The sequence below is a fragment of the Schistocerca serialis genome, chromosome 10 (genome assembly GCF_023864345.2).
Source record: "Schistocerca serialis cubense isolate TAMUIC-IGC-003099 chromosome 10, iqSchSeri2.2, whole genome shotgun sequence".
Lineage (NCBI taxonomy): Eukaryota > Metazoa > Arthropoda > Insecta > Orthoptera > Acrididae > Schistocerca > Schistocerca serialis.
The window spans coordinates 186,257,504-186,283,942 of NC_064647.1; the positions used below are offsets into that span (position 1 = coordinate 186,257,504).

At 43.5% G+C, this 26,439-nt stretch overlaps 1 protein-coding gene across 1 annotated transcript in view; it reads left to right on the forward strand.

The window, feature by feature from the left end:
- The window catches only part of LOC126425263 (uncharacterized), a 131,457-nt gene that overhangs the window by 45,729 nt on the left and 59,289 nt on the right, over positions 1-26,439 (forward strand). The window contains exon 3 of the mRNA XM_050088233.1: positions 6,691-6,940. Coding sequence (XP_049944190.1) covers positions 6,691-6,940 — 250 coding nt within the window. The remainder of the gene's footprint in view (positions 1-6,690; positions 6,941-26,439) is intronic.

Sequence of the window (26,439 nt, forward strand, 5' to 3'; positions counted from 1 at the left end):
TGACGAATGTGGGCTGGTTCTCCTTATTCCACCTCAGCTACCCTATGTCAGTGATTGCTGCACAAACAAGTTCTCCACGTACGTGTACACCACCATTTACTCTACCATGCAAACATAGGGGCTACACTCGTCGGGTGTGTGACTTACCCTGGGGGGGAAGGGGGGGGGCGGGTTCCACCGGGGGCCGAACCACACAACAACCCCGAAAGAGTGGTCCGGTGTGGGGCGCTGGAGGGGTGAAGTGGACTGCGGTGGTTGTTGTGGATTGTGGACCACTGCGGCTCCAGAAGGGACGGAGCCTCTCCATCGTTTCTAGGCCCCCAGGTAACATTCAATACAATACAAAACAGAAAAAAGTCAAAGAATTGGAATTTGCAAACTGACAGGTGTAAAAAATATTGGTGTATTCGCGGTGGAACGGGGAAGATAATAATAGGGTTATGATGCCTATCTGCTAGTGCTACTTCAGTGTCTGAAGCAGGGGTGGCTCGTGGAATATTTTACCAATATGCTACAATGTGGTGGCCTATATCCTTTTGACTTGCGGGGCTGACAGTCAATACATATTATAAAAGAAAGCGTACAATGTGCGTGCTCATGTGCTCATGAACGATTCCCGATACGCTCATGGGAGTTATATGGTGTGGTAGCCCTCTATCCCCCACCAATGAAGAAGGTTCCTGTTTTCACTTGAAGGGCGTGCTTTTGGAGATACAAGGGATGGCAAGTTTCGTCCTCCAGAAGTTTCTACAACGTTCAGAACATTTGAGAGTATTCGGGAACGTTCCAGAACATTCGAGAGCATTCCACAACATTCCAGAATGTTTCACAAATATCCTGGATGTTCTAGAGTGTTCCGGAATAGTCTTAAACCGTCGGGAAGATTCCAGAATGTTCGGGAACATTCTGGAACGTTGCAGATCATTGTGGAACATTTCAGAACACTCTAGACTGTTGTGGACTGTTCTGGAGTATTGTGGACCATTCGAAAACTTTTTGGTATGTTCTGGAATTCGTCACTGGTCTGGCTACCCATTAGTCGGAGTGTATAATGCAATACCCGTCGTGCGTTCAAAGGGAGGAACCGAAAAAGTAGTTAAGTGAGTGAATGAAAACAAACAGTGCACTGTGAGTGCTCAAAGTGATACAGTGACTGAAAATACCCCAAAATAAACTATGAAAAGTGTGTAGAGTGTTCTTAATGTATTTGTTAATAAAAAGTTGATTACAATACCCGAACGTAAAAGAGGAGCAGGTCTCCCCAGTTCTGAAGCAAAACGGCGAAAACAAAACGAACAGCGAAAAAATGAAACAGACTAAGAGCGCGAAGTTCCGAACGGACAAAAGTGAGCAGAGAAATCGAGGAACAACGAAATCGACGGACTGAAGAATAAACATTTGGGACTCAGTCTTATAATAAAAATTGCGAACTCAAGCCAGCCACGAACATATCATCCGGTGAGAAGCGCGGACAAGTAAACAGTACAACCTAACAAATGACGCATTCCACTGCGACCCGACGAAATTATATAACAAATACAAAAATTTCGTAATCGGAAAAATGGATAACATCTGCCAGTTTTGCAATGCGAAAAAATTCAGTAAAGAAACACCAGGAGTCTCTTACATGAATGAGAAAATTCGATTACCACCACTAGAAGCATCTTCGGCAGGACACTTTACGGAGGTGATATCGATTATGGTTTTTCCATGGAAGGACAAATGTATCACAACGTGGTATCATTACTACCACTACCGAACGAAGACCATAAATTTCATCGGAAGTGAAGAAACAGAAATTGATCAACGATGTACAAATAACAGTGGACTGAGACGAAAAGTAGTCCGAGATCTACAGAGGATCTTTCACAAATACAATCAATTGATTCATATATTCAGAACAGCACTAGACTGAATGATTTCTGATGACTATAAAGTTATAATTCGTTCCGATAAAAGATCGCATGGACAAAACGAACTTCGATTTAATGCGCCTCAGATAGACGAGGTGGCCATTATGGATAACAAAAACACAAACCATGACATAACTGTACAACGAAGATGAGAAGGCCTACAATGCATTGCAGACACACATCGTTCATATGATGCCCTCCAGTATCCTTTCATATTTCTGCACGGAGAGGACGGATATCATTTTAATGTGAAACAAATATCCAACCTCAAACAGGAGTAGAAACAAACAAATAACTCATTTCCAAGGAGTTCTATGTTTATCACTTAATGATCAGAGACGATGAAACACATAATCAGGTTCTCAACACTCGCCGTTTATTCCAACAATTCCTGGTAGATTTGCATGCAAAAACAGAGGCGGAACGGATCCTTTACCTATGAGTGAATCACAAGAAACTACGCACGGAAGATTACATCCATCTTCAAGACGCAATCATAAACGTCGGAAACATTGACGACATTGGTACAATGGTAATCTTAGCCTTATCATACGTAGAAGTCCGAGACAAATGCACGAATACACTCAAGGTGCCATGACCTACAGAAGAAAACGTGGATGTCCTGGCCTCTTCATAACATTTACATGCGACTCGTCGTGGCCAGAAATCAAAGAACAACTTAAATACGGACATTCCCCCTGCCTCGACACGACATAACAGCCCGAGTTTCCCGACAGAAATAAATCAAATTTATTCAAGTCGCCACAAAATACATCTTTGGAACCGTTAGCTGCTGGATGTAAACAATCAAATGACAAAAACGAGGACTGCCACACGCACACAATCGCATATGGTTACACGATAGACTTCATTCCACGGATCACCCAAGCTGAATTTCCCAGTCTGCAAGAAGATTCGGAATCTTACGACATATTTGTGAAAAACGACATGTGTGTGCTGTCCTTAGGTTAGTTAGGTTTAAGTAGTTCCAAGTCTAGGGGTCTGATGGCCTCAGATGTTAAGTCCCATAGTGCTTAGAGCCATTTGAACCATTTTAATAGTGTTAAGAATATGAAAAATTCTAGTGAATATAAATATGAAAAAGCACAGAAGAATTATACATCTCTAGAGGACCTGACTGTCTTGCTGGCAGAGATATAGAATAAATTACAATTTCCTGATGCATAAAGTAATCAACGTGTGTTGGGCAAACTTAAAGGTATTAAAATTGTCGTATATGTAACTCTCAGACCGTTCTGCAATTTCTCTACTGGGGAAGTAATACTAGCCACTTTGTCAGCCAATTGAGTGGTGTGAGAAGGTTAAGAATATTTAAAAGATCTAGTGACAGCAATTAAGTTAATGCAAAGGTGCGTCCTGATTGTCTTGCTGGTAACGATATAGAACAAATTATACCTTCCTCATATATAAAGGAGGACCTGTTTAGCGAGCAGACTTGTACCACTACCTGTTAAAGTTTAACACTAAACTCATTCTGCAACCTCTCTTCTAGGGAAGTAATACTACATTAGATATTGTTGATCACGACGTCTTTTTCTTGTTACGACTCCTAAAGTTGGAACACATAAGTGCTGTTTTTTAGCTGAATGTTTACATGTTGCGGAAGAGTGAAGTTGTCATGGATTAGTCAGTAATGGCAGGATATCATGCGTTCATACTATATTCAAAAATAGTTTACACAAAGAAGCGATACTGGCATCTGTTTTGTAGCCAATCTGATGGAGCATTTCAGAGTTACTCCACCAGGTGTTCATCTCATCTGTCCACGTTACTTCCTATAGAACCTTTTACTTGAGGCGTGATGCACCATTCTCATAAATGACCGAGATTTAATGCAGTTTGTCTATGAGAAACGCTCTATGCAATCTTTCCTGATATATGATGAATGTAGACAGCGTTACTCCCATCTTCTTCTGGTTGCACTGTGTTGTGTTTTATATGCATATACTCTGGCCATTAAAATTGCTACACCAATAAGAAATGCAGTTGATAAAGGGGTATTCATTGGACAAACATATTATACTAGAACTGACATGTGATTAAATTTTCACGCAATTTGGGTGCATATATCCTGAGAAATCAGTATCCAGAACAACCACCTCTGGCCATAATAACGACCTTGATACGCCTGGGCATTGAGTCAAACAGAGCTTGGATGGCGGGTACAGGTACAGCTGCCCATGCAGCATCAACATGATACTACAGTTCATCAAGAGTAGTGACTGGCGTATTGTGACGAGCCAGTTGCTCAGCCACGATTGACCAGACGTTTTCAATTGGTGAGAGATCTGGAGAGTGTGTTGGCCAGGGCAGCAGTCGAACATTTTCTGTATCCAGAAAGGCCGTACAAAATGGTTCAAATGGCTCTGAGCACTATGGGACTTAACTTCTGAGGCCATAAGTCCCCCAGAACTTAGAACTACTTAAACATAACTAACCTAAGGACATCACACACATCCATGCGCGAGGCAGGACTCGAACCTGCGACCGTAGCGGTCGCGCAGCTCCAGACTGTGGCGCCTAGAACTGCTCGGTCACTCCAGCTGGCTAGGCCCGTACAGGACCTGCAACATGCAGTCGTGCATTATCCTGCTGAAATGTACGGTTTTGCAGGAATCGAATGAAGGGTGGAGCCACGGGTCGTAACAAATCTGGAATGTAACGTCCACTGTTCAAAGTGCCGTCAATGCGAACAAGAGGTGACCGAGACGTGTAACCAGTGGCACCCCATACCATCATTGTCTATTGGCAATGTTAATGACAAAATTCATTCTCGTTTATCACACTTAGCAACACGATATACTCAATCAGCAGCTGTACTAGCTAAGGTGAGAGTAAGTCCAACGTGGTGAACAAGGAAGGTGGCACAGGAACACGGCATCAGCCATGCCTCCATGTCCAGGATACCGTCCTCTAATCATTTCCATCTCTATCGAATCCACTTTGTGCATGAACTCAACAGTAATGATACTGCCAGGCAGGTCCAATTCTGTTAACGCTTGCGAGAAAGATGCTCACACCAATGAAATGTCCACTCTGACATTATCTTCAGTGATGAAGCTTGTTTCCATTTGAACAGAACAGTTAATAGACATAATACCGTCTTTTGGGCAAATGAGAATCCACATCTCACTGTCAAAGCATACACTCACACCATCCTAAATGTGTGGTGTGTCATACATGGGAATGTCCTCATTGGTCCCGTATGTTATAACTGCATGCTCAATGCTGCTCAGTGTAGACATCGGCTCAAGGGAACGTCAGTAGCTGGCTGCTGTGGCCGAGCGGCTCTAGGCGCTTCAGTCCGGAACCACGCGGCTGCTACCGTCGCAGGTTCGAATCCTGCCTCGGGCATGGATGTATGTGATGTCCATAGGTTAGTTAGGCTTACGTAGTTCTAAGTCTAGGGGACTGATGAGCTCAGACGCTAAGTACCATAGTGCTTAGAGCCATTTGAACCATTTGAAACGTCAGTGCCCGATTTGGATGGTCTGCCTCTGGAACGGAGGTTAAAAGTTTTTCCTCTAGCACGACTGGGAACCTCCACACTTTGGGCGAAACGCCCGCCGACTCACGAATTGAGATCTTCTTAGGTCGCCAGACCAACGCCATTGGACTTTTGCCTTTTGGAGCACCTCAGATCCACAGTGTACACCAACACAGAAAGAACATTAATTGATATGCGGGAGAATACACCAGAGCCCGCGCAAGAATACCGAGTGACGTTTCAGTTGGTGTTGAGTAGTGTCAGTCGCAATGTTTGGATGTGTCGTCTGCAGGATGGCAGTCAGTTCGAAAACCTTGTGCAGTAGAGGTGCTTGCTAATTTCTGACTGAGGATGGTGCTTCCATTGTACTGTTACTTTTCAGGTCGTCGCTGACTGGCGGTGTAACATTTTGTTTGTGAGATTGAAAGACATCTGAAGCAAGTGTTGATCCACTAATTACGACTTTGTCCTATGGGCCAAGGCTACTGAATCACCCCTGCAGACTTCGTCCTAAGGGACATGACTGTTGAATTACCGTGTATACGTAAATGAGTCTTACAGATTTTCTTTTTCCTAAATGTGTCTTTACTGCATGAATATATAGGGTGTTCAGAAATACCAATTACAGATTTCTAGGACTTGTAGAGGGGAGTGGTTGCATGATATTTTGAATAGGAACCCATGTTCAGAAATGTACTGTTTCTGTGCTTCAGCCATTTGAAAATATGTGTGCTAGATAGGTTCATAACAGGATAGTCATGGAGGGGGTGGTTATGTCGGAGTCGCTGATGTCACCTGACGTCTATCCTACCTCTCTCGCCTGGTTAGAGCTTCATTCACATGTCTGTGAGTGGCAGAGGTGGTGTGAAGTGTTGGAGGTGGTATGGGTGTAGTTGTTGGTCATCCAGACCGTACCAGAAAGTGTTGGGAGTGACATCCAATGCACAGGCAATTGACTGTGTACTCGTTGATGGTTTCTCTTCAAAATGACGCAGTATGGCCTCTTGAAATTCAGAGGTGTGGCGATGCCTTGGAGCAATACAGTAATTCATGCTGTCAGTCAAGGTGTCCCTTTATTGAAGCCATTGCATCTGACGTAAGCACCCACCACCATGACTACCCTATTGCAAACCACTTACCAAACATATTTTTACATGGCTTTAGCACAGAAACGGTATGTTCGCGACCATGTGTTCCTACAGCTAAGTTTAGTAAGTCAGTTAGGAAAATTGCATCACAACCTGAGTGTCTCGCATTTTGTGTGTGCAGGCAGCTGTACGGGATCAACTCAGACAAGATTCCGAAGGGGCCGAAGCTGATCCGCGAGTGCGGCGAGAAGGTGCTGTGCAACTACTTCATGTACCTGGGCTACTACAAGGGCTGGATCAACCGCATCATCTACAACAACACGCTAACAGACACGGACTCCACGCCACTGTCCACCAGACACCCCATCATCCACGGGACCGAGGGTGGGATAAGGGCTGCAGCAGCTGCCACCGCAGCATGTCCCCTGCTAGTGAGTGTCGGGCTGCTCCTGTGTCTACACAAATAAATTCCAATCTCTCCTACCCTGCTGTCCTCATTAGCTGAAAGCTGTCGAGTTTGCACTCTCTAAAGGGTGTACGGGGGCTGTTTTTATGCAGTGTGGCAAGTACTTGGGGGGAGGGGGGGGGGATGGGAAAGCCACTACTCGAGTCACACCACAAGCATCCACACAGACATGTCTAATGGCAGCACTGGCGTAAAATGACTAAAATTGTTGTCACACAGTGAGACGCAAGCTTATAAAGTTACACTCAAGCGCTCACTCGCACCTCATTCGCATTGACCCACACTATGATTATCTCTCACAGGCCTTAAGGCAACAGAGAAGGGCCAAAGGTGCTATACCTGGGAGTAAAACAGAGGAAAACCACAGAAGACTAAAGGAGCAACACAGGGAAATGGGGCTGGCTGCCCACTTACAAAAAACATGAGTGAGCCAGTCATCCTATTAATACATTAAGGACATCTCTCTATAATTTATGGATACAACATAACAAAACCTTAATACTCTAATCACATTCATTTCAGTGTCATTTAAAACAAGCAATGGCCTTGCCGCAATGGATACACCGGTTCCCGTGAGATCACCGCAGTTAAGCGCTGTCGGGAGTGGCCGGCACTTGGATGGGCCACCATCCAGGACGCCATGTGCCGTTGCCATTTATCGGGGTGCACTCAGCCTCTTGATGGCAATTGAGCTACTCGACCGAACAGTAGCGGCTTCGGTCAAGAATACCATCATAACGACTGGGAGAGTGGTGTGCTGACCCCACGCCCCTCCTTTCCGCATCCTCCACTGCGGATGGCACAGTGGTCGGATGGTCCAGATGGGCCACTTGTGGCTTGTAGACGGAGTGTTCATTTAAAACAGAGGACAGATCTGCTGGCAAATCTGCCGCCACACTCTGGCCCGTAAATAAAACATAACCTATTAAAATGAGGCGCACAATGATCGGTACGCCACAAGCACCACATGTTGGGGGATAATCTCGTCAGAGCAAGAAGCCATGCATTAAAGGATTGTGATTTATGCGAAGACTAGTAAGAAGGAACTGATTTGTCTTTGTAGCTGAAAGGAGGTACACTGAGGTCGCATAGAGGGCTTAACTAAACTGAGCTTATTGTCTGTCATTTCCAGCCACTCGTCCTTGATGCATAACTGTGTACCTCAACAGCGACGTGATAGCATGCAGGGGGATGGTACCTTCAAAACACTAAGGATGACGACACGCCTTCTTGGCTGATACATCCGACCTTTCATTCCCCACAATACTCATATGCAGAAAGACACGTTCTTCCCCAGCCATTGTAGTTCGAGGATAGTGCCCTGGATATTCTAGACTACTCCATCTGCTGGGTGCAATCGTTGTACAGAGTATATGGCTCTGAGAAACTGAGAACAGACAAGGTATTTAGCTCTTGAAACACGTCCCACCTGCTCCAGTGCCCGCAAATTCGCATATGATTCCTTGTTGAAGGCATAGGTGACGAATTAGCTAACATTGCGTGGCGCCCTACGAGTTTTGTGATGTCACTTCCTACTGTTTCACGTTCAGAAGCCACTTTCTCACATAAAGAACAATGTAAGTTCTGTAACGTTCCAGCAACACACCATGCGAAGTAGAACCAATAAGAAGCAAGAACCCTATGTACAGCATACTTAAATAATTAAGTGTTTAAGATCACATCTTATTGTAACTGTGAGATAAACCATGTAAATGTGAAATACTGGTACAATAATAATCGGTGTAACTGGCAGCATGTTGAATGCAAACATTGAAACCTGCATGCATTGTGTTGTACGGGTGCTGGATGTCTGTCTGTGGAATAGTGTTCCATACCTGTTGCACATGTTTGGTGAATACAGGGGCAATTAATACTATTCGTGCATGGTCCTAGATCTGTTGTCCGATGATATCCTATATGTGCTCGATTCTAGATAGATCTGGTGATCAACTGGGCCAAGGCAACATGTCGACACACTGTACAGCATGTTGGGTTACAACAGCGGTATGTGAGCGAGCGTTATCCTGTTGGAAAATAACCTCTGGAATGCTATTCATGAACGGCAGCACAAGAAGTCGGATCACCATATGTCAGGGTGCGTAGGATACACACGAGACTGCTCCTGCTGTCATACAAAATCGCACCCAGGACCATAACTCCAGGCGTAGGTACTGTGTGTCTTGCACACAAACAGATTGGTTGCAGGCTCTCAGCTGGCTTCCTTCTAACCACCACATGGCTATAATGTCATCGTGGCAGAACCAGCTTTCATCACAAAACACAACAGACCTCCACCCTGCCCCCAAGAGTGCCTATTTGACACCACTGAAGTCGCAGATGGCTGTGATTTGGGATCTGTGGAAAGCACGCCAGAGGGTGTCTGGCTCAGAGCTGTCCTTGAAGTAACCGATTTGCAACACTTCACTGAGTCACTGTTATGCCAACTGCTGCTGAAATTGCTACTGCAGATGCAGTACGATAGGCCAGAGGTGTACGTCTAACACAATGGCCTTCCATCTCGGTGATCCCTTGTGGCCATTTGGAGCCTGGTCTTCTTGCAACTGTGCCAGTAATCATGTATAGTGGCTACATTCCTGTCATGTCTTTCTGCAGTATTGTAGAAGAAACACCCACCTTCTCGTAGACCTATTACAAGACCTCTCTCAAACCCAGTGAGTTGTTGATAATGTCAACTTTGTGACCGTACAGGTATTCTTGATTAACGTCAACTCAGCACATCCAGTCTGAGAGGTTACTAATGTGCACAGCATTTACAGCGTGCATTCAAAGCAAACTTGACTTGCATCTCCATTGTGGCACTACTAGCACAACTTGTATGCGAATGGCACGAAACTGGAAAAGACGTCATCTTTCAGATGTAGAAACGCGCCTACCAACTTTCGTTTATGTCGCCCACCACCTCCTTGGTGTCGTGATTTTTTTTTCCGTCAATGTAAAAGGCCACTCATTGCACACCTTCAGTGTAGCATAGTTCATAATGATTCAGTCGGCAGCGGTTCACATCCCACTTTTTCCCATTCCCACATTTTCTAAAAGGTTATGGGACTTTCTTATTAAATTAATAGAAATAATTTCTGTAATATTTGATGTTATGTAAATACAAGGGGGGACTCAGAAGAAACCGGATTGTTGTCATAAAAAATTTATTGATGAACCTTTTTACAAAATTACTTCAGTCACCTTCAAAATACTCTTCATTACAAAAAAATGGCTCTGAGAGCTTTGGGACTTAACTTCTAAGGTCATCAGTCCCCTAGAACTTAGAACTACTTAAACCTAACTAACCTAAGGACATCACACACATCCATGCCCGAGGCAGGATTCGAACCTGCGACCGTAGCGGTCGCGCGGTTCCAGACTGTAGCGCTTTTAACCGCTTGGCCACCACGGCCGGCTCTCCATTACAGGCGATGCACTTGTCAAGTCTCTTTTCCCACTGTTGGAAGCATGTTTGCAACTCTTCAAGTTTGATATTGTCCAGTGCCCTTTGCGAAGCTGTTCTTACCACCTCCACATCGTCATAACACTCCCCTTTTACCGTTTTTTTCACTCGTGGAAATAGGAAAAAGTCGCACGGTGCTAGGTCCGGCGAATATGGAGCGTGGGGAACGACAGACCACCTCTGAGATGCCAAATAGTGGGTCACTCGTAAGGCCGTGTGTGCTGGAGCGTTGTCGTGATGCAGAAACCAGTCACCTGATCGCCAAAGTTCCGGGCGTTTCCACCTCACATCCTCTCGCAGACGCCTTAAAACATCCAAGTAAAAGTGCCGGTTAACAGTCTGGCCAGGGGATACGAATTCCCGATGCACAATTCCATGAACATCAAAAAAGACAATGATCATCGTCTTCACATTTGACCTCACTTGCCTTGCTTTTTTTGGTCTGGGAGAGTTGGGAGTCCTCCACTGGCTTGACGCTTGCTTGGTTTCTGGGTCATACCCGTAGCACCAACTCTCATCCCCTGTAATGACTTTGTTCAAGAAGTTTGGATCACGTGCAAACTCTGTTTTCAAGTCCTGAAACACATTCATGCGGATTGTTTTTTGCTCCTGTGTGAGAAGGCGCAGAAAAAATTTAGCAGCAACACGTCTCATGTGCAAATCCTCACTCAAAATCCGCTGGCATGAGCTCCAACTGATTCCCGTCTCTGCTGAAATTTGGTCGACCGTTTGGCGACGATCCTCGTTGATCTTTTGGCGGACCTTTTCAATGTTCTCCTCATTTCGCGACGTTGAAGGGCGCCCAGAAGTGCCCAAACCACTCGAAAACCTGTGTGCGGCTCATAGCGTCCTCCCGGAAAGCTTCCTGAAGCATTTGGTGTGTCTCCATTGCAGTTTTTTAAGCAGGAAACAAAATTTCACACACACTCTTTGTTCTTTTAAAGTTGCCATAACGACTCTGCAGAGGTAACCCGCCAACAGTCAGAGAAACACAATACCACACTTGCACGTTCAGCTCTACACTGACGCCGTCTGCACAGCTGTTTCATGAAGGTCTCTACTAACACCATCTAGCGAGAGAACCCTGCACTACGTCTACGAGTGGCAGCGCCCTCGGAGTCCGGTTTCTTTTGGGTCCCCTCTCGTATAAGGCCGTGTCTGTGAGGAGCGAGTATGTTCGATTTTGTGAACTTTCATAAGCTCATGTCTTTACTGAACCGAAATGGTACTTCCCTTCCTGCCTTCTAACGTGTTTAGGGATATTGAAGTTTTTATTAATCTGTAGTAGAGAGGGAACAGTGTGGTTAGTGTATGGAGAAGGTATGTAAGAAAGGTGTGTTGTAATAAAGGCAAAGTTGGAATTTCACATGTGTCTGTTTTCGTAAACAAACTGTATGGTTTGTGAGGCAAATAAAGCCGAAAACTGTCACTGGAGAGCGCCGGGACTCAGCTCGTCCCGTGTGCCAACAGTGCTATCTCTCATGACGTGGAATTTTCCTATCCGCGGCCACGTAAACGTTACCTGCTTCCACTCCTTTGAAGACAGCTTCAGGCAGGTGTCGTCAGCTTTGCAACTGGTGACATCGTTGAGGTGTTTCTGACCACAAATATTTCAGCCGTATGTTTTCCGACCATCAAATCAAGCGGCAGCTGTGGGCATCTCTGGTCGAAAATACGAGAGTAGTGAGACAAAGAGATGTCGCCCCTTGCATTGGTGCCATATTTATCCAAGATGGCAGATCCAAGGCGGCAGTGATAGATGCGGCAACACTGCCATAACGTCATGGTGGAAAGTTCAAATTTTGGCAGGAAGATAGATCAATGGGGCTACCTCCACTGACCTAACCCCACACCCTCCCCTCCCCCAGAAAATGGCAGGAAGTTCAAATTTATGCAGAAAAAGGTCACTTGAGCTACCGCCAATAACCTAAGAAAATGGCAGGAAAATAGGTCACTTGGACTACAGGAAAATGGCAGGAAAATAGGTCACTTGGACTACCTACGCTAACCTAAGTCATTCGACCGCCACCCCTTCCTAGAAATTGGTGGGGAAAGGACTAAACCTGTGCTGGGCTGCAGGATAGGTGGACATAAATCTTTATTTTACATGTAGTGTTTATTTAAACAGTTTGAGTCAGCAGCTCCATCCAGTGTGTTCACCATGAGGTCCGGAGTCTAACTGACCTGACTGTTGTCCCATGGTGGCCTGGTGGGAAAGTGGTGGGAAAAGGACTCAGCCTGTTCTGAGCTGCTAGAGAGAGGAATGAGTGTACTTTATTTATTTTGGAACAATTTATTTAGCGACGGATTTCATGTAGTACCTTTATTACACCAATATGAAACACTCACTCTGATGTACTTGGGGTCACACTAGATAGTCTACAGACCTGCAAACTACTTGTAAATCACCGAAATGATGCAGTACACAGATGTGCAGACACGAAAACTACTCGTAAATTGTCTAAATAATGCATGTAAACGCTCTGGAGACATGCTCACTAATTCTAAACTGTCCAAATAATGCAGTACACAGCCTACAGACCTGTTCACAAAATAATGCAACAGACACGTCTACTATGCCTGAAATTGTCAAAATAATGCATATATAACGGTCTGCCAACACGGTCACAATGCTTAAACAGCCAAAATTAATGTAGTGCACAAACACTCATTGCACATAAAAAAACGCTTTCGAACTATAGTCAGCTGCAATGTATCAGAGGCTCCAATACACACAGACAAACACAGGGGTGCGAGCCAGTGCCCTCAGGTCACTGTCACCTACAGCCAGCAGGTGAAAGTCGCATCTATTTTCAGGTACACAGTTAGAATTCTTTGAGTGTTATACTTACATCACACGTCTATGTAAATAAGAGCCAAGTCACCCTCGGGACATGCACATATTTACCATTTCTGGCGTGATGCCTCTCTACCTGCGGTCCAGTGAAGACCTAATTGTCGAGTGATTCATCCTCGCAGACGCAGCTAAAAGGTTCTCAGTGTTATACTGATATTACACGACGCACTGTAGAAATCAGTTCCAATGCTTCCCAGAATAGCACAGGGTCCATTGTTCCAAGTGATCGTAATGGGACGTGCGAGCTGAGTCTGGCTGTGCACGCATTTACGCGCCCAGCTTGGCTAACGCAATGCCATGAAATGCTCACGTCGTGACTCACCATCACAGGTGCATCTAAAAGGTTGTCAATGTTATACTGATGTCACATAGCTATGTAAATAAGAGCCAAGTTGGAAACTGTTAAGTGTCACATAAATAGTTAACACCCACTTTTGTAGGAGCTTCCGTGATGTCTCAGCTTTTCCGCATGGCAATTCTTGTCCTAACAGAACCTGTTTACGAAAATAGCTGAATGCATTCCTCCTGATGGTCCTAACGTGGCATCCCATCCACCACACGTTACCCTTCCTGGAAATCGTTAAGTCCTGCTTTCAACAAACATATCTGAAACATAGATGTTCTCACCGATATCTAGAGGAGGCTCCTACATCATGGCACAAAGGTTGTCTTGTGAATGAATGGAGCATTATGATTGGCTCTTACTGAATTTACCCACCAAATTACTGATGCTGCCGATGTGGAAGCACTGTCCGCCTTCTTCTTTCTGCGTATGAGACTTTCAGCTGCAAAACTATTTTGTACACATCGCCATATTCCACTGACAGTTAAACCCTGCAAAAGTGGCCTACAGATCGTCAGATATGGAAAGATTCTTACTCAATTATACTGCTCTGCCACTGAGGATGGAAGCTGGAATATTTCAGCCTGAAACCGGTCTCCACGTACCATACCAATGTAGTAAACACACAATTCGTATCCTGTGCCATACAGAATCGCCACTTTTGCATCATGCATATAGCTATCGACCGCCAGACACTCGTACAGATATCACGAAGACAGACAGAATAACCACATGCACTGTAGGTATAATTCTTGCAGCACTAGATATTCCCCTTGAGGTCAGGCAGTCATCCAGTGCAGCCGATGGTCACAAGTCAGCCACTCACAACGCATGACCAAGGCGCCCTCAGCAGACCAAATTCACTCTAAGAGCTGTTGTACAAAGTCAGACTGGTTTCCTCTTGGAACAAAGACGTTACTGTTTCTGGCCCCGACATGCTTGCTTGCTTGCTTTCTTTCTACACGCCTCTCCAGACTCTGGGATTACAAGAACATATGCAGTTTCACATGGTTTGCCAGAATATCATACCATTTACACGATACTTCTGTATATCAAGCACACAGCAGTATCGCTTGCATAGCAGTATTGCTCACACAGTATAATTCCGAAGATATAGACTGGAAATTATTTCTCTAAAAACCACTGAGTAATTAGAAACTTATCCAGTCTGCAAAGACCTGTACATGAGAACTCGAAAAAAATAGAGGAAATTGATATTTCCATTTGCGAATACCAAAGTTGGTGATGTAACAGGTTCCAAATTATTCTTATAATTTACAAAATCAACTAAGGTGTTTCTCTTGTCTAGAGAACCAGCAAACATGTCCTCCCGTCTTTCACTTGCTAGATGTACACACCCCGCTTGATGTCCCGAAATGTGTAGAAGCAGTGAACCAGACAATTTACATGGTAGGGAATAATGGTCCTGCATAAACACACGTCCATATTGAATCGTCTCAAATTTGCACACGATCATGAAAGCTATAAAACAGATACTAACTATTGGTGCGCTGTTCAGCGGTCTGGAGCAAGACACGGTTAAGTCAGCTACATTCCTGCATCCCAACAGGCCTCTCCATTTGGACAGCTCCTGCCGTTAGCCAGGAATGTGAATCATTCCCGTCACAGGCCACCAGCGCAAACACAATCATCCTAGGAAACCAGCCACATATATATTTTATCACTGTACTTACAATAAAATATTACGATCACTGTCTCATTTGGACGACATTCAACAATGAGCGACATGTCGGAAATACACCCTGTTGACGGCTGTGGCTCTGGAACTAGAAATATTTGTACCATTCTTATGACTTGACATCACAGTATTCCACAGTATTCAACATCAACTCCATACCTTCCTTACGACTGGACATAGTCAATGACTTTGAATCACTTTGCTTATGTCGCAGTCACATTGCACATGTCGGAACACACACACACACACACACACATACTTTATAAGCCAGTAGCTCAAGGCGAACCTATGACACGCCCCTTACTACTAAGTATAATACTCCACCAATAACTGACTGCTGGCGATACGAAATAATACTGACCAAAAATCAGCGATGGATGGGCATGTCTCATTAGTTTTTCTTGCTAGTGCTACCACTGTGTCTTAGAAAGAGAGACGTAATCGTCCTACAAACCGGCAGATGTTAAAAAACACGTCCATATTACTATCACAAGCGGTCTTGGTTGTACAGGTGCACACAAGTATCCATGTTAAAAGCTTTACCAGCCGTATAAATCGAGGAATGGCATTACTTCTGAACGAAGTGCTTTGTCCAGACAAATACCGTGACACTGAATATAGACGGTGATCGCCGGAGTGTATGTAATTATCAGACCAACAGCACGGTTACACATCACTGACAATGCAACCTAGTAACAAAATTACCGAATTTAGAAAGTGATTCGGCTAAGGAAGGTGATATGAAACAGGTATTTGCAACTGCCTCATGCCACTGCTAGATATTTCTCCAGTATTTTTTTGTATAGCATTCTGTCTCGATGCCATGTCAGAGGTTTGGTGATGTATCAACGGGGTTATAGGCGATGGTTAATTGACAAGGATCACAAACAGTAGATGGTGTGTATATTGAGGTTATAAGAAATGTACACTAGCTTTTCAGTTCTCTAGTGCTAAACTTTCTGGTAGAAATGATATCTATAATTTGGAATAAAGTCTTTCCATTCAACCACATACCTGCATTGGATTCTATGGAGAAGTCCTTTCATGATTACATCCGCTAGTGAATCATATCTCTGGCACTCTCACATCTCAAAATGAGTCACCTTTTTCGAACCTATCTGCTACAGTAAAATTTAGGTAGTCCTTATACGTCTTGCAACTGCCCTCAGGCTCTGTGCTACCATCTCTGCAGCTTTGTGCATGTGATCGTTCCAATTTAAGTCGGAACTGTATAAATGCAGAGAAAGCTATATCTACCGCCTTCTGCAACCCGTGCTGAAACAGTCTAATCTGAGATAGACAGGACTGTGTTTTGACCATTCGATGGAAACGGGAACTAGGAGAAGGACGAGGATTGTAGTGAACATGCTATCATCGTGATTCTGTACCCTCCATCAGAGAAAAATTGCCAACTATGAGAGCTCCACTAACTTCATCCGATAGAGAACTCAATAAGATTTTTACCGCATTTCTCTCCTCCCATATATCGAAAACAAATACCGCATGCATGGTGGCACCAAGCACATGTCACAATCCTATTAAATATACAGGTATTGATCCACTGCACAGACCAGTTTAAAGTTTCATCACCTGTACTGTAGGAAGATGACTGTATCCCACAATCTATACTGTAGATCGCAAGGGAGACTCCCTGTGACCCTGTATCGTTGTTTGAAACCTTGCTTTTTTTTCTACAGTAACATGCTTTGTACACTACCATACGTTTTGTTTTTCCGCCACAACTTCAAGGTCTGTGTCAGATTCTAAACTGACATAAACACGTTCTGATCCACTGCCTCTCGCAGCAAACTAGACATCGCATGGTGTAAATCACGTTGCACTGCTGCTACCATAACACACCAAACACACTGGATGATTTTAAATAAAAGGCAGTTACAACATAAGGAAACTGGAAGAGTTTGGTGGTGCTGTGGAGCGTTCCCAAACTGCAGTCCAAAGTTGACTGACGATCTCTACATTTAATCTCATCTGTCGCAGTGACGGAATAGCTGATAGCCCTGCATTCCTTTTCGACTGATTCCTCATGCTGCAGTCATGTACGCAATCACTGTTTCGGTGCTAGCCATCCCCAGAAGGTGTTGCCCCTCCACCAAAAATCTTTCTCCATCTCAAACAAGCGATGTCAGTCAATCATTATGTGGTAACCAACAGCGTACCAGTGGATGGATGGGATAGAAGAGACACCGTCGATGAACTGTAATAATAAGCAACACAGTTGATAGTGCAAACAATTTTAGCAATATTACAGTAATTTCAACACCGGCCAATGATGTGACAGCATGTTTGCCAATTTCAGTATCATCGCTAAACCACCCATTCTGTACTTTACGAGTATCATTGCGAATGTAGATAGATGACTGTGCAGTACGTCCATTCACTGTTAGTTCTGGAACATATACGTCATCAAAGTATACGACACAGCACTCTACATATTTCTAGCACCTCGAGCATAGTGCACAATTTATTATCCATATCTATGCAGATGGGAGCCACAGAGCATTCTCGCAGTCTTAGGATAAAATTAGAGACTGAAAGACCATCTTGCACTGTCTTTGACCAACCCACCCGGTAGCACCATTACCGACTTAATCTGCTGTTGACAAGAAGTAGACTGCTACATACTGCGTCTCGTGAATGAATGGACCTCACCAAGTTGTCACCCATCCAAGTGCACAAGATTTCTCCAGATGCGCCCGTGTGAAAGAGGTTAGCACCCCTTATCGGTGTACAGTAACATAATTTGAAAGTGAAAGTGTTGTAATAGCAGACGATGAAGAACAAGAAACGTGTGGTTTTTATGCATGATGGATCTCCAGACGGATGGAGTTCGAATTTTACGTAAATAAACTACGCTATCAATTTTAAAGTACTGTTCTAGCGTCTGGGATCAGTACCAAGAGGATACTGGTAAGAGAGAACATAAACATACGCACTCCTAAGGCTACACGGTTCTGCACTTTAAACAGGCTGTAATATTACATAGCTTCAGTTTCTGAACTATCAGTCATGTGGAATGCTCGCTTTTAATATCCCACTGTAAGAAATTTATTTCCAGCGCATGACATACACCCTTCTTGCAGGTTTCTGTATGATGAACTATGGTAACAAGCTGTAAAATGAAAAAAACTACTTCCTTAAAACAGCAGCTCTGTGTGATACATGCACAATATAGCTTTCCAGAGATGTATAGCGTCCACTACTCACATCCGATCATGGTTCAGAAATTATACTATGCCTGAATCAGTCCTATATAAAATGATCGTTAGTAACGAAGAGTACCTCTTACAAGGAAACAGATAAAGACATAGCAGCAGCGTCCGACATGTGGAATTACACGTCATACCACCAGTAACTCTCTAAACAGCACATCTGTCAAGCAGATGTCTACACCGGGATTGCAGTGTCTCACAAACACCTATCGCTAACTTTGGATCATCTTAGTTATGAAACTGAAGTTTCGATTTTATAGTGGACAGGCTAATCGATCGAGATGGGGCTGTAACGAGGTACTATTTAATGGCAGACTGATAATGCGTTCATGTTGTTGCAGGTCATTTGACCATTTTTTCCGTTGTTCTGTTGTCAGGATGCAACGGTCGCGTGACATAACCTGCGTTCGACTCGTATACAACCACGTGCCCTGTATGTGACTTAGAGCACTGTCCACTTGCGATCTGTAACAGCAACCCTCTCTGCAATCAAAGGACTTCCATCTCATGTGTGATGAAACGTGACCCTCCTGTTTCGACACATTTCTCTAAATGAACGAAGATTTATGTGATGTACTCCATTCCCCAGTCGCTGAGCAGATTCATGCCGGGGACCAGCACACCTTCCCGCTTGGGAAGCAGCGCGTTAGAACACGCGGTTAGCAGGGCAGGCAAGACTTCAGTGTTTTTTCATACCTTTTTTTTCAAAACTTTTCATTAATTAACCATTGTGTGCAAAAGGAACTTTCAGCGCACATTCTTTCTATGTTTCATACTTCAATGAAATGGAATGAAATGCACATTCAGATGGCATTGTGCTCTAAAGGGCAATCTGTTGTGGTTGGCAGGAGAGCCAACACCGCGTTACTAGAGGAGGCCGAAAGGCACGCGTTTTAGCTCACGCAGGCTGTCGTGAGGTCTGGAAAAGGACAAGGAAATTAGAATTTAGAAAAACGGACGTAGCTGGTGGAATACTTAACTTTAATCCATTAATGACGAGCGTCGCTCTTGACGGTACATTATTCACAACATCAATAGTAACTGAACATGGCGCCTTGCTAGGTCGTAGCAAATGACGTAGCTGAAGGCTATGCTAACTATCGTCTCGGCAAATGAGAGCGTATTTTGTCAGTGAACCATCGCTAGCAAAGGCGGTTGCACAACTCGGTCGAGTGCTAGGAAGTCTCTCTAGACCTGCCGTGTGGCGGCGCTCGGTCTGCAATCACTGATAGTGGCGACACGCGGGTCCGACGTATACTACCGGACCGCGGCCGATTTAAAGGCTACCACCTAGCAAGTGTGGTGTCTGGCGGTGACACCACACAATCAAAGAAAAATGAGGGAGATGGAGAAAGTAAATAAACTGTTTATTTTTTTAAAAGCGAACGCCATTACACTTGCCCCAGTGTGAGAGAAGACTGCCAACACTTTCATGGAAAAGTATTTGTGGTTGCCTACAGCACCACGATTGCACCCAGGCATGCAACTCTTCATCAGAGATAAACTGACGACCCATATTGCCTTCAGCGCTCCAAAAATGTGGAAATCGCACACGGAGAGATCTTCACTGTATGTAGGATAGGTAAGGGCTTCCTAGCGATACTTCTGCAGTGCAGCCAAAATGCGGGTACATCCACATGTTGCCAAGTTTATACTGACTATGCTCCAGAAGTTTCGTTGGGAAGCCTTTACACATCCCTCATACGGTCCCAAACTTTTGCCCTGCAGGTTCCATATTTTTGGAGCCCTGAAGAAAGAAATTCGTGGCCGTCAGTTTGCATCTAATGAAGAGGTGCAAGTCTGTGTGCAATAATGGTTCTGGAGACACCAGCAAACATTTTTCCATAAAGGCACTCAGCGTCTTTTCTCACAGTTGGAAAAATATTTTAATAGTAATGGCAATTACTAGATAATAAACAGTTAACTTACTTTCTTTTCCCATCTGACTCATTTTCATTTGACTGCCACCACAATGGCCCTATTGCGTCTGGTATAGCGCTGCCATACTCCAGACTTAGAACTTACTTGTCCAACTTATCATAGGCTCTGTACGATGGTGCTACTTGAACTTATTCACATTGACCAATCTTTGAGAGATGTGAAAGAAGCGACAATTTAAAAAAAAAACTAAAACTAAAATGGGTTAGAACTTGAGATTTTTTAGATTTGAAGAGCTGCAACTGAGCTGAAAGAGGTACAGTACCGTGAGCAGCAGTCTATTGCTGTTTGCTGATGATGCTGTCGTGTGTGGGGGAAATGTCTTCGTTATGTGACTGTTGAAGGGTAGAAGATGACTTAGACAAAATTTGATGTTCCGATTAGCAATTTGCTCTAAATGTCGAATTATGCAAGTTAATGATATGAGTATCAAAAACAAGCCTCTAGTGTTGGAATACAGCATTAATAGTGTAGTGCTTGACATAATCTAGTCGATTAAATAACTGGGTGTAATGTTAAAATGCGATATGAAATGGAATAAGCATGTAATGATTGTAGTTGTCAAAAACTTAGGAAAGCATGGCTCACATATAAAGCAGACTGAGCCTAGAACACCAGTGTGACCCATTCTTGAGTACTGCCTGAGTGTTTGGGATCACCACGAAGTTGGATTAAAGAGGCACACTGCTAGATTTGTTAGTGATCGCGGTGTTGGACTGTCAAGCGGGCCAGCAGTGTTCAACATCCCCCCCCCCCCCCCCATGAAACATGGACCTAGCCATTGGTGGGGAGGCTTACATGGCTCAGTGATACAGAGACAGCCATACCGTAGGTGCAACCACAATGAAGGGGTATCTGTTGAGAGTCCAGTCAGATGTGTGGTTCCTGAAGAGGGGCAGCAGCCTATTGAGTAGCTGCAAGGGCCACAGTCTGGATGATTGCCTGAACTGGCCTTCTAACATAAACCAAAACAGCATTGCTTTGCTGATACTGTGAATAGCTGAAAGCAAGGGAAAAAGTACATCCATAATTTTCCCAAGGGCATGCAGCTTTACTGTATGGTTAAAAGATGATCGCCTCCTCTTGGGAAAAATGTTCTGGAGCTAAAATAGTCCTCCATTCGGTTCTCCAGCTGGGGACTACTCAGGAGGACATCGTTTTCAGGAGAAAACACTAGTATTCTACGGATTGGATCGTTGAATGTCAGATCCCTTAATCTGGCAGGAAGGTTAGAAAATTTAAAAAGAGAAATGGGTAGGTTAAAGTTAGATATAGTGGGAGTTAGTAAAGTTCGGTGGTAAGAGAATAAGACTTCTGGTCAGGTGAGTACAGGGCTATAAATACAAAATCAAATAGGGTTAATGCAGGAGTAGGTTCAATAATGAACAAAAAATAGGAACACAGAAAGCTGCTACAAACAGCTGGATGCATTATTGTAGCCAAGATAGACACAAAGCCCATACCTACTGCAGTAGTACAAGTTTATATGTCAACTAGCTCTGCAGATGATGAAGAGATTGAAGAAATGTATGATGAGATAAACGATATTATTCATATAGTTATGGGACACGAAAATTTAATAGTCGTGGGGGACTAGAATTCGATAGTAGGAAAAGGAAGAGAACGAAAAGTAGTAGGTGAATATGGACTGGGGTAAGGAATGAAAGAGGAAGCTACCTGATAGAATTTTGCACGGAGCATAATTTAATCTACATCTACATCTACATCTACATCTATACTCCGCGAACCACCTTACGGTGTGTGGCGGAGGGTACTTATTGTACCACTATCTGATCCCCCCTTCCCTGTTCCATTCACGAATTGTGCGTGGAAAGAACGACTGCTTGTAAGTCTCCGTATTTGCTCTAATTTCTCGGATCTTTTCGTTGTGATCATTACGCGAGATATATGTGGGCGGTAGTAATATGTTGCCCATCTCTTCCCGGAATGTGCTCTCTCGTAATTTCGATAATAAACCTCTCCGTATTGCGTAACGCCTTTCTTGAAGTGTCCGCCACTGGAGCTTGTTCAGCATCTCCGTAACGCTCTCGCGCTGACTAAATGTCCCCATGACGAATCGCGCTGCTTTTCGCTGGATCATGTCTATCTCTTCTATTAATCCAACCTGGTAAGGGTCCCATACTGATGAGCAATACTCAAGAATCGGGCGAACAAGCGTTTTGTAAGCTACTTCTTTCGTCGATGAGTCACATTTTCTTAGAATTCTTCCTATGAATCTCAACCTGGCGCCTGCTTTTCCCACTATTTGTTTTATGTGATCATTCCACTTCAGATCGCTCCGGATAGTAACTCCTAAGTATTTTACGGTCGTTACCGCTTCCAATGATTTACCACCTATGGCATAATCGTACTGGAATGGATTTCTGCCCCTATGTATGCGCATTATATTACATTTATCTACGTTTAGGGAAAGCTGCCAGCTGTCGCACCATGCATTAATCCTCTGCAGGTCCTCCTGGAGTACGTACGAGTCTTCTGATGTTGCTACTTTCTTGTAGACAACCGTGTCATCTGCAAATAGCCTCACGGAGCTATCGATGTTGTCAACTAAGTCATTTATGTATATTGTAAACAATAAAGGTCCTATCACGCTTCCCTGCGGTACTCCCGAAATTACCTCTACATCTGCAGATTTTGAACCGTTAAGAATGACATGTTGTGTTCTTTCTTCTAGGAAATCCTGAATCCAATCACAAACCTGGTCCGATATTCCGTAAGCTCGTATTTTTTTCACTAAACGTAAGTGCGGAACCGTATCAAATGCCTTCCTGAAGTCCAGGAATACGGCATCAATCTGCTCGCCAGTGTCTACGGCACTGTGAATTTCTTGGGCAAATAGGGCGAGCTGAGTTTCACATGATCTCTGTTTGCGGAATCCATGTTGGTTATGATGAAGGAGATTTGTATTATCTAAGAACGTCATAATACGAGAACACAAAACATGTTCCATTATTCTACAACAGATTGACGTAAGCGAAATAGGCCTATAATTATTCGCATCTGATTTATGACCCTTCTTGAAAATGGGAACGACCTGCGCTTTCTTCCAGTCGCTAGGTACTTTACGTTCTTCCAGCGATCTACGATAAATTGCTGATAGAAAGGGGGCAAGTTCTTTAGCATAATCACTGTAGAATCTTAAGGGTATCTCGTCTGGTCCGGATGCTTTTCCGCTACTAAGTGATAGCAGTTGTTTTTCAATTCCGATATCGTTTATTTCAATATTTTCCATTTTGGCGTCCGTGCGACGGCTGAAGTCAGGGACCGTGTTACGATTTTCCGCAGTGAAACAGTTTCGGAACACTGAATTCAGTATTTCTGCCTTTCTTCGGTCGTCCTCTGTTTCGGTTCCATCGTGGTCAACGAGTGACTGAATAGGGGATTTAGATCCGCTTACCGATTTTACGTATGACCAAAACTTTTTAGGGTTCTTGTTTAGATTGTTTGCCAATGTTTTATGTTCGAATTCGTTGAATGCTTCTCTCATTGCTCTCTTTACGCTCTTTTTCGCTTCGTTCAGCTTTTCCTTATCAGCTATGATTCGACTACTCTTAAACCTATGATGAAGCTTTCTTTGTTTCCGTAGTACCTTTCGTACATGATTGTTATACCACGGTGGATCTTTCCCCTCGCTTTGGACCTTAGTCGGTACGAACTTATCTAAGGCGTACTGGACGATCATAGCTAACACTTCATTTAAGAATTGTGAAGGAAGCCTGTATACGTGGAAGAGGCGTGTAGACACCTGAAGGTTTAAGATAGATTATATAGTGGTAAGACAGAGATTTAGGAAGAAGGTTTTAAGTAGTAAGACATTTCTAGGGGTACATGTGGACACTGACCACAATTTATTGGTTATGAAATGCAGATTAAAACTGAATAAACAGCAAAAAGGTAGGAATTTAAGTAGATGGGACCTGGATAAACTGAAATAATTAGAGGTTGTAGGGAGTGCCAGAGGGAGCGTATGACAAGAATAGGGAAAAGGAATACAGTAGGAGAAGAATGGGTAGCTTTGAGAGATGAAATAGTGAAGGCAACAGAGGATCAAGTAGGTAAAAAGACTAAGTCTAGTAGAAATCCTTGGGTAACACAAGAAATATTGAATTTAATTGATGAAAGGAGGAAATATAAAAATGCAGTAAATAAAGCAGGCGAAAGGGAATACAAACGTCTCAAAAATGACATCGACAGGAAGTACAAAATGGCTAAACAGGAATGGCTAGAGGCCTAATGTAAGGATATAGAAGCATATATCACTAGGAGTAAGATAGATGCCACCAACGGAAAAATTACAGAGACCTTTGGAGAAAGGATAGCCACCTGTATGAATATCAAGAGCTCATATTGTAAACTAGTCTTAAGCAAAGAAAGGAAAGCAGAAAGGTGGAAGGAGTACATAGAGGCTCTATACAAGGGCGATGTACTTGAGGGGAATATTATGGGAATAAAAGAGGACATAGATGAAGATGAGATAGGAGACATGATACCACATGAAGAATTTGACGGAGCACTGGGAGACATAAGTAGAAGCAAAGCCTCGAGAGTAGACGACATTCTGTTAGAACTTCTGATAGCCTTGGGAGAGCCAGTCATGACGAAACTCTTCCATCTTGTGAGCAAGATGTATGTGACATCGAAATACCCTCAGACTTCAAGAAGAATATAATAATTCTAATTTCAAAGAGAGCAAGTGCTGACAAGTATGAAAATTACCGAACTATCAGTTAATAAGCCATTGCTGCAAAATACTAACACAAATTCTTTACAGACGTATGCGAAAACTGGAAGAATCCGATTGTGGGAAAGATCATTTTGTATTCCATAGAAATGTAAAAAGACACGAGGCAATACTGACTCTACGACTTATCTTAGAAGGTAGGCTAAGGAAAGGCAAACCTACGTTTGTAGGTTAATTAGTAAAGAGTCATGACCTATATATCTACCATATATAAAACCGGCCAGCATGTTGCTAAAGCTGTATATTGGATCACAAGATAGCAAATTACTCTTAGCTTTATGTATTATGGAAAATATTTAACTTATAAATAGATGTTAATTGTGATTAACATTGTTAGCATATAAAGAAGAATACAGCTCACAAAATTTTCCACCAATACAGCCAAAGGTGTCTTTCCTGGAGGTCAACATATAGTGATATCAACGCGAAGAAGAAATATTAACAGAAACAGCTGAAATGGAATGTTTCACTATGTACTACTTTCCCTGTTGCTTCAAGAAGAACGACGAGCGCCAGAGAGGCGTTCAAACACTGTATTAACATTCATTAATGCAAACACATTTTGTGACCAATTTAATGAATACTGTAACTACTGTGGCCATCCTTTCGTTATCAGAATGATACAATCTGTACGTAATTCATATGTGATGATATATTAAACTTTTTATTTTACTTACTCGTAATATTTTTGCCGTTATTAATTTTACTTTCTTGCACTTAATGTGTTGAACTCCTTCGCTCCAAGTTTCACATACCATATCCCTGTTACGGTAATGTTTGTTTTTCTGATGTGACTACACTGGGCCTTGACATATGTTATTTCGTCCATCGCAAGAAACCGCTCGAAACGATAGCATGAAACACAAACTTGTTTGCGACTACATCAGCACCATCGCATCTCTTAGCTCGGCTGCAGTCTGCAGTTTAAACAGGTGTGGCACAATTCCATTGTTACCAAGGTGCATACCCCCCCCTCCCCTCCAAATCATTACATGACTTCCGAGCATCATCACTCGCATCACAGGCAGTGTAAATTCTGCCTCAGCCGCCAGTGTGAAACTCTAAACTAAAATAAATTCCGTCCTAGGATCCATCGGAAGGCTCAACGGTACCGATCGACATGCACAAGAAACACTTTGCTAGAACCGGTAATTTCCCTTGCACACATTGCT